Genomic DNA, 20,175 nt, shown 5'->3' with positions numbered 1-20,175 from the left:
ACAACGCATATCTCCATGGCGGTAATTTGTTTTGTTTGCAATATAAAAAATAATCATTTTCAAATTGTATATTAATTAAAAATAAATGAAGGAAGCAGACCTCAACTACTGGATCATTTAAATTTACTTTGATTCAGTTTTATCTTCCTAATGACGGCCTTTTTTCTGCATTCGAAGTCTATTATACCCTTGGATTTGGTGGTTCCGGGTAGAGCAAGACGACCGCCACATCCACCAGCCGGCAATCCAGCTCGTTCACCGGCTGCAGTCAAGTGCATCAATTATTTATTTAAATAATACTTGACTGTGGAGCTGGACCGCTGCTCGTCCTTCCCTTTAATTTGACTGTTTCGAACCAATTGGAACGAAGGGATATTAAAGCACGACCTCTTAAAGTCTACCAAAGCGCACACGCAATGTTCGCTTTCTGTTAAATCAAAACAATCAGCACTAATTGGAATTTTAAAAGTTCATAAAAAAGCCGCTCACATGTACACGAAGTGTAGACGCCGCTGTTGACCCAAAAACCTATTGAAGGTAGCGTTATGGCATTGCCAAAGCTTGTGGCAGTCGTCGGTGGATGGGGGGATGGGCACACCCATTTGCAGTGGATTAGCACGAATCTTTAAAACCCACCAACTTTTTGTGAATTAGTGAAATAGTAAAAGAAAGCGGCAGCTTCACACATATATATCTATGTTAGTTCCAAAGGCTCAATAGATCCCCATCTGCCCCGACGCTGTAGCGAGGCATCGACCTTTGCTTCGGGTGGCAAGTTTCAACATGGAGCGGGTCGTGCTGTGCTACTGATGAAGTATTTTTTGCAGGTGGCGGGGCATCTGCGAGTGGCATTCATACATCCACAGATACGAGCTCGCATTTAAAAACTATCAGGGTGTGTGTTTCATTTCACTTACGAGCTGCTCTGCACTCCGATCTGTTCGTGCCGCTTTTCGTCTTCTCTTCAGGATAATACTAATTTTACACCACTAATTACACTTTTTCAACAGCCTTTCCCACCCCGACACTATTCCGTAATTATGCGGAGTGAGTTTTGCTACTTAACTCTGCTGGGAAATATCGTTATACAAATTAGACCAACCAAGGGCTGTTTGGGTTGCACTGCTGTACAGCTAAAGTTGCAGCAGTCCTTCAGTCCGGATTTCCAAATGGATCCAAGCCGAAGCCTTAAGTGCACACTAAAAATGCTGTATTAGGCATGCCGACTTTTGCGCAAAATGAAGTTACCTTCTCCTGGCATTCAAGGATAGCAAATTATTAGTCTCACGTAACACATCGGAGATGCCGAATCAATTCGAATCCATTGGAAGATATGTCGGCAATTTGCCGTCCTCAGTACGCTGAGAACATGGTGCATGTGGAAACTATGGGGGCCAGTTGCTCATCAGCCACAGAACGACCTTTCCGACGAGGTACATCCGCAAAACAAGTGAGAAAAACTTTTCTATGCCACACGTAACAGTTTTGAGCTCGCCCCAGTTGCACCAAAAGCCCTTAGGCCCGATAGCAAAAGTCGCGCGGGCAAATGGAAAAAGTTGGTGGGTTTTAAAGATTGAAAATAAGCTGACACGGTCCCAGGAACCTAAGATTAAGCAGCAAGCCGAAGACGGCAGAAGGAAAATTGGGAGCCGGAGCATAAAAGCAAGAAAGAGGCAGTACACCGCCGTAATAATCGCTTTAATAACAATTAAAACGAGACTGCAATCATTTCGCCATATTGTTGTTATTGTTTTCGCCATTAAGATGAATAGCTACCCATCCATCCAGACACTTCAGCAGACAGACGGGACTGGCCAGAAGAACGGCCAGCGGGCACGGATCAGGACGAACAGAGAGGTGTGTTCAAGGGAGAGCCGGTCAAGGCGCGAAAGTAGAATGGTACTATAATGCTAATGACGTTTAATCGCTTTTTGGTTGAAGACTCTAGGGAGCAGCTTAATTTGCATAAAGTTCAACCGTTTAGTGGCCAGGTGAGTCGAACTTTCCCGACCTTCCACTCACTTAAAACCATAAAAGCTGGCGGACTGCCAGCCTACTCTGGCTGAGAATCCAGAACGGGAGAATGGATATTAAATTAGTAAATGTAAGACTTGAGTTCGGAATGATACAATTTTATTGGTCGCATTTTTGTAACTTGTTTGATTTAAAGACTTATCCATAGACTATCATACGCCTTAGAGAGATGCTTAAATGGCAAATTGAACAGACTTGATTTGTGCACCTTAGTATGCTATCTAACACGATGTCGCCTTGGTGATGGGAGCTGCAAAGAGACAAGAACGTGATATATTAAACTATTAAACCGGACATTATTTAGGTAGTTCAGAATGGAGTTGAATGGCTCACAAAGTTACTCCGTGTTATAGCCCTTTACCCATCGCAAAGACCCCAATTAACAATTCCCATTATGGGCAATAAATCAATTTTTACGACCATTTCGCCTAATTAAAAAGCCTCCGAAAATATTAGCAGTAAAAGTTTATGACCACACTCGGAAAGCTCCAGTCCCTCTGTCAAAAATGCTGCAGAATGTAGCAGGCAATTAGGCGCCGTATAAAAACGAGGACTAGGAGGAAATGACACAGAATGAAAAGCAAATATTATTCTGGGGACAGATGAGAGTAGAAAAAGAATGAGCATGAAAACTGGCAAAGATTAAGGGTAGGTGCAAATGGCGAAATTGCATTGAATTTGGGGGGCTTCAAACTTGTGGGGGTAGCGGAATGGGAGACATTGAAACGCACCTGTTTCGGCATCAAGACCCTTTTGACCCCGCTCATCCCGCCCGGCGAAGATAAGGCCAAACGTCTAATGAAGTGGAGCGAAGTGGGGTCCTAACCGCTTGACACGTTGTTAACTTTGAGTCTACAACAATGCAGGATGGCAAAAAATGTGCAAAGACAAGCGGAGCCAGGGGGACGGAATAACAGAATATCCTGCTCCTTGACGTGTATGTGTACTCGGCAAAAAGAGACCTGCAGCTTGGGAGCAGGGAACAGGATGGGCTGGTAAAGGACAGTGTGGATTTTACGCATTGCTAAATAAGCTATTTGCAAAATGTCGAAGCCAATAACATAACAAATGACAAAGTGGCTTCCCCAGCCGCACCAACAACAACCACTTTGCGGTGAGAAACGATCGGGTTGCCAGCGCTTTGAGGAGTAAGAAATTGCAACTAATGAAAATTAAAGGTGTGACTTTAGCTTGTGAGGAGAGCGAGTGTAAAAGGTTTTTTAGTTGGCAAAATATTTGGATTTTGCCCTCTTGGAAACCATAAAACAACCTTCGAAAAGTACCTTCCAAATGGCCATAGATATTTAAAGTAAATAGAGGGTAAATAGGAAGAGCCTAACTTAGACTTTTCGCAGACCAGCCAGCACGAAAATTTTGCTCATCCATCCTTTAGAGGGCCCTTGTTGTCAATGAAAAGCCATTTGTCTTCCCAACCTTGTCCATCGTTTGATGCTCTCATTGCAAAAGTCTCATTAATTGGCTGGAAACCGCAAAGCGCAGGACCATAACATGTCAGAGGCATAATGGACAAGCTCCAGGCTTAAAGCGTACTTTAAATAATAAAGCTAAGCACCTGGGAGGCCACTTCTTCGCTAGGCTGCTCATTTCTGAAGCGAGGACTACGTGAACACAACCGCAAAACATCAAACTGCAGGGTTGGAGAAAGGGATTCACTGGAGCTGGACCAGACTTCGAGGTTGGAGGCTAAACGCAAAAGCGTATAATTTACATCACACCTCAGGGGGAAGGGCATTTGGCTGGTATATGGGCCATCCAGGCGGGGGGCGTGACCCACACCTTCTGCCAGGAGGCTGAAAATGGTGATCACCGTCATGACAATGGAGGCGATGAGGATGATAAGTGAAACGGGTGGGGGTGACTACGGCATTGACAGCTGGGAGCGTCTGTTTATGAATACAACGTTGGCAGGAACGGAAAGGGGATACAGTGGAGCTGAACGCATAATTGGTGTTGGACATCTTGGACAGAGTTATGTGAAAATGCAAGGAGGGGGCATGAGGTCAGGGCGTGGAGCAGACGTGCCGGAAATCAACTTAACACAACCGCAAAAGCACAATCCATTTTGGCCAGCAACAGCAGCGACCACATCCTCAGACCCCTGCACTCTTTTTGTTTGTTGGTATTTTTGGATAATTGGTATGTCCATTTCGGGGACCTTTGCGAGTCCGTCGACGTGTGTCAGCGTTAATCCCTGGCTGGACATTAAATTGTTGCCTTGGCTCTCACAGATGCACTTAATGACGCTCTGGTGCATCTCAAATCCTTCAACCGACCCCAGTATCCACTGTTATGGTGCCATTTTGTTTGCTCTTTGTTTTCATGCATTTGTATTCCGATAGCTTTTTGTCCAGAATTTCCTAAACCGGAACTGCAGCTGTTGGCCCTTTTGGAGGTCAAGTTGTTCCCGGCGGTATCGTAATGATGTGGTAATGTGTCCCACTGACCGTTGGCAACTCAGCGCCTTCTGGCTGGGCTTCCGGTTTGCCGACCTGAGACCTGCTCTGGAAAATAATAATAAATTTCTTGTGCTGACCAAGAGACGTGTGAATATACAAAGTGAATCTGCGGTTGCCATTCCAGCGTGGGAAAATAAGAACACCACCGATTTGAGGTTTTAGCGGCGCCCTGACCCATGATCAGGGAATGTGTCCAGCTGGATGAAACGCTCCCGAACGAAGTCTTCAGTAACACGGCTAAAATATTTCCCTCCCGGAAAGCTCTTCTTATCTCTTCTAATCAAAATTAGTTTTGGTTAGTTAAAGATGCTTATACTGATTATACTGATAGCAAGACCCTTTACTCTACGAGCAACGGGTATAAAACCCGTCTACTAAGCTGCCCAATTTTTTTCTGTTAGCTATTAATCAAAGCAAATAGCTGCAGGAGAAAACTAATATTTAATTACCACTCACCCACCACGGCAAAAACAAGTATTTCCGACAAGAGCTCTTTTCAAATTTGCATTGCCTATCGCAGAAAGGATAGCTCGAGCGCTCGGCACATAAGCAGTGAACCAGTGGCCCTCCCACAACATGCTCCTTTCGCTCCCTGTTGCTCGATTCTTAAGAGTCGGTGCAAACCTGTAGGCACAGCCTGCTCCGTGTGCTGTCAACATGTTTCGTGGTGATTTGTGGGCCAGATTGCCGAGCTTTAGAGCTGAAGAGTTTAACAGTCGAAGTCTGCGTTATTGTTGAACATTTTGATTAAGTAGAGAGACAAATTGTTCTGGCAGCTAATGTAATTAGTCTATTTTCCCCTCGCAGTTCCTACTAGTTAGTGGTAAATAGTTGCGAAACTCCGAATAAGCCATCTTCCAAGTCAATGACAGTTAGGATTGCCGTCGCTCCCATTTGAGGCGCAGTACACTTGGGTGACGATTAAAGTAAAAAGTTTAATCTGTAGGTGTGAGAAGAAAGTATATATAGTAAAATCATTTCTATCGATCTAAAGATGTGGGTATTTTCAGAGAGAAATTATAGTAAAGCTCTAAATATATACGAGCCCTAATAATATTTATACGTATATGTAAAGATAGCAAGTTCGACAGTCAAAATATTACCATCAAAATAAAAGGTGTCATTATCCCAGGAAACAAGAACAGAACAACAATTTTGGAAAATTGTTTTTCATTTTTGGAAAATGATCCATTCTTCGCTGGCATAACTAGACAAGTAAAATCAATAAAGATTTCCTAGAATTATAACAAATATGAAGAAATATTTGTTGTTGCCTTTCCTTTTAAATTAAATTTTCCGTTGTTCCAAAGGCAGCCATATATTGAAACGCTTAAAAGAGAAGCAAAATGTGTGCCTTCATTAGTAACTGTAGGTCTAATTAAAATCGGCAGGTATGCACATTTCCATTTAGTCTCTGGGCATTTAACTAAGTTTCAATCTTTAGTTTTATTTTTTAGCTTATTAGCACATGCTTTGCACTCGAAACTTTGCAGCCAGCGCGGCAAAGTAAGACCTGCGCAGCCCCTTGATTGTCAAAGCACCGTCAAGGAGACAAGTTTAAGCCCTAATGATAATATTTTGAGAAAAACTTAAGCAACAGAGGCGGGTAAACTTCGCTGCAAATCCATGAGGCAATCAAAATTATTAATTTAAAGTATTACGTTGCCGCTTGGCTAGGCAAATGCGAAAGGTAAATCCCAGCGATTATTTTGGCTTCGCCCTTTGTGCAATCTGGCGCCAGCTGGCGTCGATTTTATGCCCGATTGATATGCAAGATAATCCTGGGGAATCTAATGCGTCCTGCAGTATCTGAAGTGGGCCGAAACGGGGTGGAACGCGGGCCGGACAATAACTAGATGGAGATGTGACACAGATAGGGCCACTGCAGAGTTTTATGATTTCAGTCAGCGCACGTCGAGCTGGAGTCAGTTCCTGTTCCTTTGACATGTCCTGCGACCATTAATACCAAGGAGCCTCGGGGCATCGGTGTCCAAGACGGGTCGTGAGTGACTTGGCGTTTCCGCTTGCTCTTCCGCTACCTCTCAAATTAACTGCTCTCTCCTGCCGGCTGGCAAATTTCCAATCGCAGACGAAACCAGTTCGCAGTCAGCAGCCAGCAGGCACCAAGCACCAGGCAGCAGCGGAAGCTTGGGCACGGCGCCTCCTGCACTGGTGCTCATTAAAAATACAGCACTGGCAAGAGACGGAGCCAGTCCCAGACTGTCCCCAAGCCTCCCACTTCCAGCCTTCTATCAATGTATCAGCTTATTGCATAAAATGCCATATTAATGGCTGTCAATATCGATACTGCTCATAGTTATAGCCATCGACATGTGCTCTGGCGCAGGCATTGTCACCGGCTCGGCAACCTTCTGGCCACGTTCCCTACATACCAGCATTGTTGTACACTGAGTACTTGGATTTCCCAATTTCCCAGGACCAACGGGTATTCCGGACCGGTCCGGGCGTCTGACACACAGAGGAAGTTGCCAGCCAATAAATTATGTATGTAAATTCGATGGTGATGGACCTGGGAGAACAATGAGTGAAATATTGGGTATGCATGAACGTACGAATAAATATGGGGTATCTGACATTCGATCACTATTACGAACTTCCTGAACGCCGCTGCTTCTGTTGCTATATATATGTCGGATTTGCTTCGTGCTTGTTCTTGTGCATATGCTCGTGATGACTACATCTGGAAACTGTAGTTTCGGCCGCCATTGCTAATGCTATTGCTATTGGCTCTGCGGCTTGGCCTGATTGTCCCGTTTTTGTCGCCTTTTCAATTTGGGCGTGGCCGTGCAAGAGATTCAAAGATATAATAATGTTGATTGGCGTATGTATTTTATTAGATGATGGAAGCGACTCGACCGGAATGAAATGCATTCAATCACTGCAGAAATTCGTTTGATGGGCTTGCAACATATACGTACGTATTATATTCGTATTACACATGTAAGTCTTGCCATGTTTGGTTCGGTTTCGGATTCCATAATTTGTCAATTGGAGTTTACTCTTCCATCTTAATGAATTAGTTTTGCCACTTCATCGGAAACGTGTATCTCGAAAGGACCAGCAGTGGCGAGCTCACCTCAGTGTTTATCCATAGCAAGCCACAAAACATTAGTACACCAAAATCATTGTACAACCGAAAATTCACATCCCCGACACCAGCAGGTAAACAGAAGGGGGGAAGTGTTAAAGTCAATATGAAAACACGGGCAAATCCCTAAAATAAAACCAACAAAACTTGCTCTTTATGTTTCGGAAAAGCGTAAAGCGGGAGAAAGATGCCTGCATATTAACCAAATAAATGCATTTTGATTATACAAACAGTGGCAAACTTTGGGCTCCGCTCGAAGGGGGGAATGGGCGTAGGATTTTGTTCACATCCTCCAACCTCCCTCCACACACACACACATGCGCTTGGGCTTTTACGCCCATCACTTCGCACTGCGTGGCATGCCCCTTCGAAAAAAACTGATTTCGAAAGTTACGATCCTAAGCCGCCGTTTGCACCCCTGCCCCGCCCAGTGGCTGGAAAATCCATTAAACTTTTACGACTATTGTAAACATTAACTTGCATATGCATTTTATGTGTAAAGGGGAACGCGCGCCGCAGGGTATGCAATACTTTTTAGCGCTGCCGTTTAAAACTTGCCACATTGACTAGGTCGCCGCGCTACTCTATGGCTCAGTGGATGGGTTCGGAGGAGCTGGAGGAGCTTGAGAAGCTGTAGGAGGCATGGATTCGTATATCAGCTTCCTCAGACATTGTAACCAACAGAGAATTGATTTTTGAGCGGAAATTCAAAGGGGACGGTGGAAGTGAGAGCAGTGCTTGGGAAATTTGGCAGGCTGGCACTTGAATGCCAGAACTCAGCCTGCCAGCCTGGACGCAGACAAAGATCCATTTAGGAGTCGCTTCTTGGTATCTAGTCAAGGAAATTGTACGGGTATTTACTGCGAAATTCGCAGGGCTGTGATAAACGTGCGTGGAATGGCAGGGACGAGTTGCATGTGGGGGCAATCTGGTTGGGATGTCAGTTTTGTTAAATTTATCGATCCCCTAAAAAATACTTCCAAAATGGGAGCTTCGGCAGCTGGTGGCGATACTGCTACAGCAGCCCGTTTAACGCTCATTTTGGATCAAAAGTATCTTTTTAGCCTGTCGTGCCATCAGCTGTATCCATAAAACTATAATTTATGGCAAATTTATAATGTTGTAAGTGCCAACAAACTTGCTGTAACTATCCATAAAAGGTCGGACATGCCACCCACAGTGACAGCAAATGTCTGCACCGCTCCCAACCAAAGCCCCCCTTGCTCGTAAAGAGACTTGGCCAAATCGTAGATAAGAGTGGGAAAACGGGCTTTGAATGCAGAAGGGTGCTCGCGCGTACTGTCCTGGGGTAGGGAAAAGTGGTCTGAAGCCGCAATGCCATCCAAAGGGCACACACCAAAGGCGTCGCACCATAAATACTACAAAATCGTAAATACACAGGCCCCATGACTGCGACGCTTTGAAGTGCCGAGTGCTAAACCATTCACACAGTTGGAGTTACTAGATACAGATACGGATGCAGATACAGTTGAGGGCAGATGCGTTGATCCTGCAGTCTGAATTAGCAACAACGCTTTCCTTGCAAAACCCATTTAGGAATGTAAAGGCCTATAACATGTAATGGCTGGCTATTTATTTACTCTGAAAATCACGTGAAATGCATTGCTTATTGAGATACTCAATAAAAATCAATGCTTATCAAAACTTTGGTTTAGCAATCCTCTAATGTGCACCCAGAGTGTTTCACTGCCCCATAATAAATAATAAAGAATGCTATAGTCCACTTTCCCGACTATCAGATACCCGTTACTCAGCTAGTGAAAATGAGAACGCGAATTTTTACAATATTTTTGGGGCGTGACCGTTATCTGCGTTTTGTAGGTGAAAGGAGGGGCGTGGAAAAAGTTATTTTGCAATTCAATAAGAAAATTAAAAAGTGAAGAAAATATAAAAAAAATGGCAAAAGTGTAGGCGTGGCAGTTTTGGGCGGTATGTGGGCGTTAGAATAGGGGCAATAAGTTTGTTGATAAATTGTCAGAAATTTACAAGAGTAATACAAATATCAAAATATTAAAATATTTTTCAAAAGTCAACCTTCTGGCTTTTATAGTTCCTGAGATCTCTACTTTCATACGGACAGGGCCAGATCGACTCGGCTATTGATCCTTATCAAGAATATATATTCTTTATAACCTTCCTTCTACCTGTTACATACTTTTCAACTAGAATGTATACCCTTTTACTCTTCGTGTAACGGGTATAACCAAGACTCGTGAACGGGTAAATGTGACCGTACCCAAGTCCAAATATAAGTCCAAAGGCAACGCTTGGAGCTGTATGCGAAAAAACTGGACCCTTTTTGTTTTAATTCTGATTTTTGGCTCATTGTACGCAGTGTGTCCGCTCCTCGGCCTCTGGGAAATTGATGGATGGGGATTGCCATTTACCATGGTCCTAGGCATTTTATTTATGCGTAAAATGCTCTCAAATCTCCAAACTTGCATCGTTCTGTGCCATTCTGGGCAGCAGTCCGTGTGTCTGTGAGTCAGTGTGAATGTCTGGGGCCCACTTCAGCGTCCGGAAATTAAAACTTTTTTATGGTCCTGGTATTTGCTGTGTAAATTAAACTCAAAATTTAAGTATGTGTGTGTTGCTGAATAAATTGGTCAGAGCAATAAATTTGTACAGCGAGCCACGATGTTCAAGAATTTCCGGCGCAAGCACCAAACACACAACATATTGCAATTAATAAGAACACTCTTTTCCCAAGAGGAAACAAGCTTAACAATGTTAAATGCGGTAACAAACTTATTTATAATTTTATAAAGTTTGTTACCTTAAAATATTAAAGTAATCATAGATCATTACTCAGCTAGTGGAAATTACAAGAAAGTAACACTACGTTTTATATTTTGTATGAATAGGTTGGCAATCTGGAGAACTAGTAAATTTCATTTTCAATTTAAAAACAAGAACGTAAGCTAGCTTCGTCAAGCCATTGAAGTATGCAAACACTCGTACAAATATGGTAACAAATGGACAATATGATTTCATTTCCAATATTTTGAAACATTTTCTATGGCAGAAATATTCAATAGTCAATGTGTTGTATATGAAAAGATAAATCGATAAGTCCACCAAAAAGTGATAACAAAATTAACAATGTAATGTGTAAGAAGGACATAGTAGGTCAATTTTCATATTAAAAAGGAATATCGGTAGATATTGGAGAAACAAATTGGAAACTAATGGGAATATTTATGCAGATAGCTTTAAGGTTAACAGTTAACTGATAACGCCGAAGTTCATATTTTTACTTTATTTATTAAAGAAAAGGCTGTTTTTAAAATTAATTTTTATAAACATCGTAATGAGTTTGTTATATTAAACTTTAAAACCAGATGTAAGTCCTTCTATTGCCAGTTTGTATTTCAGTTGGAACGGGATTGGACAACTATATTACATAGCCACAATATGAGCTTTTGAAATACACAACTGTACTTCCCTTAGTTTTCGGTATGATCCATATTTTTAACAATATATTGGTATAACTTGATCGAAATCGGACGACTTTATAATATAGCTGCAGTAGGCGAAGTCAAAAAATTATTTGCAAATCATAGAAAAGAAATCAAAGTGTTCTTTTCTTATTCGGTAGTCATCCGTAATTTGTAAAGCATCAGCTTGCCGAGGCAATCTTACTTACACGCTTTTATTTGATAGCTGATTGTGTAAGATGGCATTTCCATATTTGAATGCACTTACCTTACGCAACTCTAAATTCAATAATTTTAGAGGCGACATCGGTCCCCGCTTTTCTCACTTCTCTGCAATTAGCAGAAGCATCTTGTTCATCAGCTCATTAGCTACAGTCTCATGCAAAGTGTTCAATCTGGCGGCCAGAAAGTCACCGAATTTCATGTAGAGCAGTTCTCTGGAGGTAGGCACGTGTCGCGCCTGAGTGTGGGCTCTACCCATACCCCTTCCGCAGTCGCCACCGTCACCGATATAAATGCTTCCGACCGAAAGTCTGCCGTCGGCACCCATCGTCTCCGACTGGCCGACGATTGGTGAGCAGCGTCCGGTCACGTCGTCGTCCTCGTCGAAGTCGTCCAGATCCTCCTCCAGGTCCCCGGCGTCGGTGTCAATAAGCTCGTTGTTGGCATTGATGATCAAATGGGGCGGCGACGTAGCGTACGATGATGAGTTTTTGGGCGTGGGCAGCTGCAGACGCGCTTTAAGTTGCTGTTTGGTCTGCGGACGAATTGTGGCCAGCTTCTTCCTTGTCGCCTCTGGTCCATTTCCGGTCATCACTTCTTCCGGACAACCCCCTGCCGGAGAACACGGCTCGTCCTTTATATAGATGGAGGGCGAAGAGCTGCATGAGCGCGAGCTGGACAGCACCTGGGCGGGCGAGGTTTGTGCTAAGGGCGCGGGTGTGGCATTGGTAAGGGAAGTGGGTAAAGATTGTTTCTGCAGGGAAGTCAGCGTCACGTCCGGTTGCAACTGTAAGGCTTGGAGATGCTGGGCCTGCTGCTGCAGAGCCACCGGCAACTGGCTGAGGGTGAGACTTAGACTGGGAATAGTCACTGGCAGACTACTCTTTGGTTCGGGCTGCAGCTGGGGCTGATTGTTCGGGTTGTTGGGGTCGCTAGGAGCAAAGTACTGATATTCGTCTAGGGCCGCACTGCTGCTGTTGTTGTTGCTGCTATTGCGGCTTACGCAGTTGTTGTTATTGTTGCTGCTGCCTGTGGCTACTGGTGCTGAATCCAAAGAGCCGTGCTTGATGCGCTCGCGAGATCTAAAAAGCAAAAGTTGTAATTAGCTTTTTTGGAAAGCGGGTGCTTGCCTCAAGGTTAGCAGATAGGTGCTATGATGCAGATCCGCAGGCATGCATTTCATTCTTGCCTGTTGGTCAGTTCTGGACCGACCACATGAAACAAATTCAAAGTTTTAATAGAATTTCTATGTATACCCTTCCTAAATGCTTAAATTTAGATTTGACTTGCACACAATCCTTGTGAATTATCTAGACATTTATATTCTTATCTGCGTCATTGTTCTTATTCGGTAGACAACAGTTATTTTCTTTAACTAGTTTTTATTTGATTTGATTTCAGTAAAATCAATGTAAATTTATTGTAACCGAGGAAGGTGACTTGCGTATTATTTTGAGAACTATCTCGACATTTATATTCCCAATCCCTTACACTAATCATTCTTCTTATAACAATAAAAACTTAAAAATCGCGTAAAATCAAAATCTAAATGTTGAATATGTAAATATGTTTAGGCTTTTAAGTGACGGTGATTATTTCGCGGTCACCTCTCTCCGAATTTGCTCAAACAACTTTTTCAGTGATTATAATCGGAACACAATTGCTGTAGTCGAAAACCCGACTATCACATACCCGTTACTCAGCTAGTGCGAACGCGAAATTCTATAATTTTCCTTGCTTGTCGATAGATATTGGGGAATTAAAATTGTTGTGAGCGGTTTGAATTTTTCAGAAGAGGCGTAGCCAAAGTGTTTTTGGTATATCGGTAAGATAAAAAAAATGAAACCAAGAAAAATGAAAACATTTTTCAAAAGTGTGGTATTTTATAGTTCCTGAGCTCGAGGCTTGGCTATTGATCCTGTTCAGAAATATATATATGTACCTTATATGGTCGAAAACGCTTCCTTTTACCTGTTACACACTTTTCAACGAATTTAGTAAACCCTTTTTCCAAAGACACTAGAACAAATAACTGGAATGTCCAAAATCCCTTAAACGGGATCTACATATATCATAAGGTAGTATTTTAGGGCAGGTCAAACGTCGTCTTACTTGCGTTCCCGAATGACCTCCTTGAGGAAGGCCATGGCATCGTAGTATTCCCACTTGGACTTGAAGCGCGTGGTGCCCAGCATCTTTTCGTGGTTCAGCTCGCGGCGGAAGATCTCGCGGAGCGAAGTAAACGTGCGCTGCACCCGCTCGCCATTAACGTTGAAGAGCCGCCCCAACTCGTTCCATTTGATGGCTTTTCGCTTGTCCGAACGCTTGTAGTGTGGCAGGCGGCAGTCCCAGAGGATTGGGTTGAGTCGCACGAGCTCGATGAGTCGGCGCTTCTCGATGTTGTGGCGGGAAAAGGCCATGCTCCTCCGCTCTCTGCTCTTTCAGTCGCTGTTGGCCGAAATGCAACTACCAAAAAGGCCACTGCGCATGTCCTGTGTCGCCGGATGCTGCGCTGCAAAGTAAGTATAGAAATGAGGTGAGAAAATCGTTAAAGTTGCTTGTGCTGATGGTCGCCATGTTCGTTGCATACTTTTCGGCGTATTTCTCGGGTGGGTGCTTAGGGGTTCAAAAGTGTTGACACACGCACCCACGCACCTTGGGTGCAATGACCCCAGCAGGAGGGGTGTTTTTGTTTTCGAAATCGCATACGCACAGTTAAATACAATTGATTTTCGGGAGTATGGGTCCCACTGAAACTGAGACAACAGAGGGGACAAATCAAATACGGGAAATCTGCTTATAGCAGACCCTACAAACCCCAACCCCCACCTCCCCCATCAATTAATGTATGTATTCCACTTTCCCATAAGAGGCTGTTAGTTAAACAATAATCGAATACTGTAAACATTGGCATTCTGAGAGGCTGACTCGGCAGGAAAGTATTTACATACGATTTCGTGTGCCGATCGAGGAATTTCAGCTGCTACTGTTGGTCTGCGACCGATCTGATTGTGGAGGGAACAAGACTACACAAGGATTGGTATTGGTAGGACGCCTCCTTCTCTTTGGCTGCAGCTTGAACTCATTTGCAGTGCACAGCACGCCACACACTCACTAATGGGAACACACTGGGGTCTATAAATAAACGCATGTGCTCTTTTTGGTTATTGCCACCAATTGCTTGTGATACCAACATTATTCACATTGTTCGCTCGGAATTCCTTAGATGTTCTGGTTGTTTGTCGCTTGTACTCAAAGTCGTCTGACGCCTGGAATGGAACTAAAACCTTTTGCTCACAGTTTTGTTTACTGCTGCTGATTCGCTGTTGCGTCGCTCCGGCTTCTCTTTATTAACAATATGAGCAGCAAAGTCGGGGAATTTATTTCAATTTATTTCAATTAACAACAAATGCGGCCGTTGGTGCTTTGCCATGCGGCGTAGTTGCTGCCACTTATTGGGGATGCTGTTGTTATGTGTTGTGTTGCGAGTTGCTCGAGGGCCTTGCCACAACTATTGGCTGCCACAGATTCAGATACAGATACAGATGTTCGGCAACACGGCAAAATAACCACACTCATACACGCGCCCGGCCCTGTTGTCAGTGTGAAATCGCGTATATGTATACACACATTGCCTATGCGGACAGCCGAGAGAGACGAAAACATCAAAAAACAACACGAATAGCGAACTTTGACGAAAATCTGCAGCCAAACGGGCAGCTAACTTGCGATTACTACTAGTGAACCTGTCACTATTTGGTACATCCACTTGCCACTTTTCACTTGTCACCTCTCGCTTGGCCGTTCGTTGGCTTGGCAGCTTCCTTTTAGAGAGTGCGCCGCTGCTCTCCTCGACGATTGTCACAACTGCACAGCAAACCAACTTAGTTTTCTTGCAAATTGGCGCAGCAGCACAAAGAGAGCCGGAGAGAAAGTGAGCGAATGGCGCTTTTCTTTTCTGCTCCGCTCCAGAGCGCAAAGCACGGGAGAGAGAATGAGAGCAGAGGATGCTATTGTTGTTGTTGCAGTGCCGCCTACGCTGGTGTAAACAATCGGAGGCTGCCAATCCTATGCTATTACACTACACAACAAAAGAAATTGGCATAGTGAGGGAGCCTAGAGGGCTGCGTGAATAATGTAATTATAAACTCAACTTTTTGTGTGTGTGTGGAGTGATACGAAAAGATATTTACTTGGTATCTATTTAGGACTATATTAGACATATCCTCCACTCAAACGGGACGCATTTTAAAATAAATAAAATGAAATTTAATAAAAAAATGTATATTATAGGAAACCTTTAAAGCCGTCTTCTTTAAAACACCTTGGTGGAGTACCGGTAAAATATTAGCCATCTATCTATTCATCGAAATCATTACATAAATGGCATTATATATATTCTGTTTATCTATTCTAAAATATATAACTGATAGCTGAAGAAATAGCTGAAGTTTGGAAATGTTCTAGTCACAGTGTTTCAAACTTTGTTAGGCAGTGTTATTTTCGCTGTGAAAAATATTTATCGCCGTTGCGGTTCCGTTTGTGGCAGTGACACGTTATCGCCGAGCCGTGCCCAGTGATTAATCCAAGAGTGATAGCACTAAGTGGCTTGTGAGCGCTATTTGCTTACCACCAGCCGGATAAATAATGAACGGATTGCACCCAGGATTGGCAGCACCCGGCAATGAGCGCAGTCTCCGCAAAGCAACAATTGTACGCTGAGCTGTAGCTGAAGCAACAGCTTGAGCATGAGAGTTCCGAGAGAGCAAGGGATGAAGTCGAGGTCGAGTTTTGGTAGCAAGCTGAGCTGTGGCACAGGAATGAGCGAGGGAGGAGGCAAGGGGCACAGAGGACGAACTGCGGATTAACAATGGTAGCCACTCGCTCTGCTCGCGCGCCATTCGGCATTCGGCATCTATCATCCCATTTGGCTGCACTGCTGGTGCGGATATTTAACAATGCGAACAAGCACAAACAAAAAGGCTGCGCACACACACACGCGCGCTGGCAAATATTCAATTTGCCACTGCTGCAATCAACTTTATTGCCCGCTGTTGCTGTTGCTCTTGTTTACTCGTTGTTGTCTCCCGCTTGGTCATCTAAAAAATAAGCTTTAAGAATGAACTCGTATTTATCAATCGCACCAACACAGCCATCCGTGTTTTCGCTCTCCCTTTCCTTTTTCAGCAGAACGCAGCATACCGCTTTGTCTGATTCTGATTCGACTTATCAGTATGCGTTCTCGGCGCTGATGAATCTGCAGTTGAGTCGAACGCGGTCCACAGCTTAAATTAAATCCATTACTGCAATGTAATCCGTGGTACACAAATATTTTCGGATAGGCAACAGCATGTCACGGGCGTGTCAGATTGGGATAAAATCAGCTGAGTAGGGCGACTTCGGTTCCGTTAGGGGCCAGGGAAAATTGCCTATTATTTTACGTAGTAAGAACATTCATATTGTTCTATTGATATATGTATTTGCGATTTAAGTTTAGTTTTTCAATTCACAAAAAAAACTTATAAATGTGATTCCAAGTTGTTGTGCCATCCCGGAACAGTACAAACCATTAGAAAAAATTGACCAACTTTTTTACACGACGCTTTAATGGTGTTTCCATTGCACTATGGGAAATTTACCCACTTTTTGTGCACAAAATTAACACCTTTATAAAGGAGATATTAAGATATATTAAGATAATTATACTCGTTACTCGTAGAGTAAAAGGGTATACTAGATTCGTTGAAAAGTATGTAATAGGCAGAATGAAGCGTTTCCAACCATATAAAGTATATTTTCGAGTATCGATTTTTGCCACGCCCACTCTAAAACCCTAACGTACAAAACAGCCATGCCTATATAATTTTATTAGTCTTGAAAATTTCTATTGATTTGCTAAAAAACCTTTTGCCACGCCCACTCTAACGCCCTAAAACCTACAAATCGACCAAAACGGTCACAATTTTTAAATTGTCCTCCTTTTATTCCCCAATATCTATCGATATCCCAGATATGTTCGAGGATTCACTTTTCACCCAAGTGAAGCAATTTTGGTAGTATTATGTTTGATCTTTGTGCCACAGCATTTTGGTTTGAATTCTGGTTTTCTGGATCCATGTGTTTGGAGGGCGATGCAATCGTCTAGGATGTGGGAAATTGATTTCGGTACGTATTGCATTGACGGTTGATTGGCTGGGAGAATCGATGCTCATGGGTCAGTCTGGTGTGTCCTACGTAGCCTCACGATTTTTGTGATATCTCTTTTCTTCTCTTCTCTTCTGGGTACATAATAGTTTTTACAGTGTTTGGTATCATCGGTAATGTTTTCGATAATTTGGGGTTATAGATTGGTAGGTATCAGGGAGATGAATTCCTAATCTAATTGGTTTTGTCATGTTGGCCTTTTTTTTATAAATATTTATATCGGTGCCATTATAATTTCTGACGGTTAATAGGGTTGTTGCATTGTCTTTGATGCCGATATGACTGGACATCCATAGAATTTTGAATTTAGGAACATGTTTAATGCTGATCGTTATAGAATGGTGTATTGTTTATCTTATTAATTGCTTCTATTGTGAACATGGAGTGGGAGCATATGCATCTTTTCCCTCTATTCTTTTTTTAACGTTATTTTTATTGCTTCTAAGATGGCGATGACTTCCGATGAGAATAATAAGGAGTATCTTGGGAGGACAGCTTGTTTCAGTGTCTCGCCTTTTGTAGTTATTGCAAATTCTACTATTTCCTTGTTTCGAGACCCATCTATTCATAGTAGAGTATAGTTGTTGTTCTTAAGTTGATTCTTGATTTTTAAAAATGGTTTATTGTAGGGTTTCCTTGTTTGTGTTTTCTTTATTTTTAGTCTGCATTATTAGGTGTCTATTAACTGAATGTCGAAAACCCCGGGGTGGGTTGGAGAATTTATGTTTATGAGGTAGAGCGATGGAGTATTTATTTTTTATTTATTTATACGAACCTTAAAAAATAACAAGAGAGAAAAGAAAGAAAGGTATCTGTTATACCAGTTGGAAAGAAGCTTACACCACATAGGCGTCAAGAAAATTTGCATTCCTAATTATACATAACTGTTACATTTTTTTCAACGAACCAAGTATACACCACGAGTACGGGGTATATAAACCAGCATAAAGAGCATTATTGCAAACGGGCTCCTGTGTTTTCCGATTCATTTGGCTAAGCGTCAATGGTATGTCTCACCAGTCCAGTGTAGATTAGCCAGCGCAAGACGATGAAGATATTTCTTTAAATGGATTTTTAATGGAACCAAAAGGCAAATTGATAGCGGTGGGAGCAGAAAATGGGAAAGTCGGCGAGAAAATCTCAGACAAAGCAGATAACCAACAAACTGTGAGCCCCTACTACCGATATGCGACCTCCATCTGTTCTCCAAGCACCCGGCGCCCCTGGAATGCTCTTTTTTTAACGTATCGGCTTACGAGGCGGACGGACTCAAGCCGCTTTTGCCTTAAGTACTTCACCTCAATTTGCCTGTCTCGGCTTTGAATTGCCTTGTCGCAAACGCAAATGGCAAATGCTATATGCTAAATTTAAGCAGAGCCCCGACCTGGGTCAAGCTGCTGGTCGGTTGTGCCCAGTTCAGGTGCAGCCATAATTTTAAATTTTTCATAAGCTTGCGCTTGAAAAGTTTCCGCTTGGGAAAAAGTTTCTACATCTGGGTTTCTGCGTGTTTGACTTTGGCTGCGCCTAAGTGCTCCAGGAGCTGCTGTTTTTTATCCAATCGCTGCTAATTGGACCTGCCAAAAGAGCTGGGATAATGAAATAAATTTCTGGAGCTTGCCGTCCACTAAAATATTGAGCAAACATCAAAGAAAAACTGTTTTTCAGGAGGTATTGGTCGCAGCAAGTTATCAGTATCACTTGGTATTCGGATGAAACTATCTTAACTTCCACATTATAGCTGTCTTTAATTCGTCCTGCAACATAATTTGTTTAACTCTTGTGTTCCGAAGGACTATCCGACAATCTCTAACAAACCTCCTTGGTTTAATAAAGAGTTGACACACCTAAGAAATGTAATGTCTAGACTTTATACAAAACTTCAAAGCACCGGTTCTCAGTCTATTCTTTCTAAATATATAAGTGCTCGCTTAAATTTTACCGTGCTTAATGCTCAGTGCTACAGGAATTATTTAAACCATTGTAAGTTTCAGTTCGCACAAAATCTGAAAAGTTTTTTATTTTCGTTAGCACTAAACGCAAAAGCGGTAAAATCGAATCAGGAAATAGTCGATTTGCTTGCCAAGTTTTTTCAATCATTCCAAACAAGGAATCTTTAAATTGTCAGCCAGCCCTATCTTTTTGATAATGTTATCACTCCTCATTTGCAGATCGAAAATCCTGAAAAAATCTACCTTTCTTTGTGCTAATACTAACTATATCGATAAAGATCTTTGAAAACTATATTGTATATACCCTTGCGGGTTAGTCAAAGGTCACGAAATTTCATGTTTTCTGGAATACAGGTGAATAAAATAAGAAAAAATTTAAAAAGTGTTCAAAGGTGTGGGCGTGGAAGCTTAGGGCGGTTTGTGCGCTTAAGATTGGGCGTGGCAAAAAGTTGTCGCAATTTGTGGGCGTGGCAACATGGGGCAGCAAGATAGCACTGGCTTATGTCTTATGGCTCTAGAATCAAACTTCTAGTTTTCTAGCTAAGATCTTGACGTTCATACGGACGGACAGGACCGGATCGACTCGGCTGTTGTTCCTGATCAGGAATATATATATCATAGATGTTCGGAAACGTTTCCTTCTACCTATTACATACTTTTCAACGAATCTAGTGAACCCTGTTACTCTACGAGTTACGGGTTAAAAAAAGACAGTTTTGATT

At 42.7% G+C, this 20,175-nt stretch overlaps 1 protein-coding gene and 1 long non-coding RNA gene across 5 annotated transcripts, besides 5 other annotated features; both read right to left on the bottom strand.

Moving 5' to 3' along the window:
- Positions 1 to 2,113: 2,113 nt before the first annotated feature.
- Positions 2,114 to 15,155, bottom strand: CG12768 (uncharacterized protein). Of its 4 annotated transcripts, NM_001275302.1 has the most exons (5): positions 15,074 to 15,155; positions 13,891 to 14,056; positions 13,413 to 13,812; positions 11,347 to 12,382; positions 2,114 to 2,284 (listed from the first exon to the last, which is right to left on the bottom strand). In NM_001275302.1, exons 3-4 carry the CDS (start codon positions 13,718 to 13,720, stop codon positions 11,401 to 11,403), a joined length of 1,290 nt encoding a protein of 429 aa, NP_001262231.1. In that variant the 5' UTR covers positions 13,721 to 13,812; positions 13,891 to 14,056; positions 15,074 to 15,155; the 3' UTR covers positions 2,114 to 2,284; positions 11,347 to 11,400. The 4 variants fall into 4 exon arrangements, with proteins under 4 accessions (NP_001262231.1, NP_649431.1, NP_001262229.1 ...); NM_141174.3 differs by lacking the exon at positions 13,891 to 14,056; NM_001275300.1 differs by lacking the exons at positions 2,114 to 2,284; positions 13,891 to 14,056 and having other exon boundaries at positions 10,888 to 12,382; positions 15,091 to 15,155.
- Positions 9,347 to 9,844: a mobile genetic element.
- Positions 12,962 to 13,301: a mobile genetic element.
- Positions 15,156 to 15,958: 803 nt separating the features above from the next.
- On the bottom strand, positions 15,959 to 16,328 carry lncRNA:CR45661 (long non-coding RNA:CR45661). Its single transcript, NR_125052.1, has one exon. It is a non-coding gene; the product is annotated as a long non-coding RNA:CR45661 (long non-coding RNA).
- Positions 16,329 to 17,031: 703 nt separating this feature from the next.
- Positions 17,032 to 17,095: a mobile genetic element.
- Positions 17,096 to 19,277: 2,182 nt separating this feature from the next.
- Positions 19,278 to 19,672: a mobile genetic element.
- Positions 19,673 to 19,951: 279 nt separating this feature from the next.
- Positions 19,952 to 20,161: a mobile genetic element.
- Positions 20,162 to 20,175: the final 14 nt, after the last annotated feature.

Source organism: Drosophila melanogaster, chromosome 3L, assembly GCF_000001215.4.
Source record: "Drosophila melanogaster chromosome 3L".
NCBI lineage: Eukaryota > Metazoa > Arthropoda > Insecta > Diptera > Drosophilidae > Drosophila > Drosophila melanogaster.
The sequence above is the reverse complement of the archived record's forward strand: the minus strand, read 5'-3'. Positions and strand labels throughout refer to the sequence as shown.

Excerpts from the sequence above, each read along its gene's own strand:
- CG12768 (NM_001275302.1), bottom strand. The coding sequence starts at position 13,720 with ATGGCCTTTTCCCGCCACAACATCGAGAAGCGCCGACTCATCGAGCTC. Across the intron at positions 12,383-13,412 it reads GAGGTCATTCGGGAACGCAA|ATCTCGCGAGCGCATCAAGC; the intron begins GTAAGACGACGT and ends TTTGCTTTTTAG.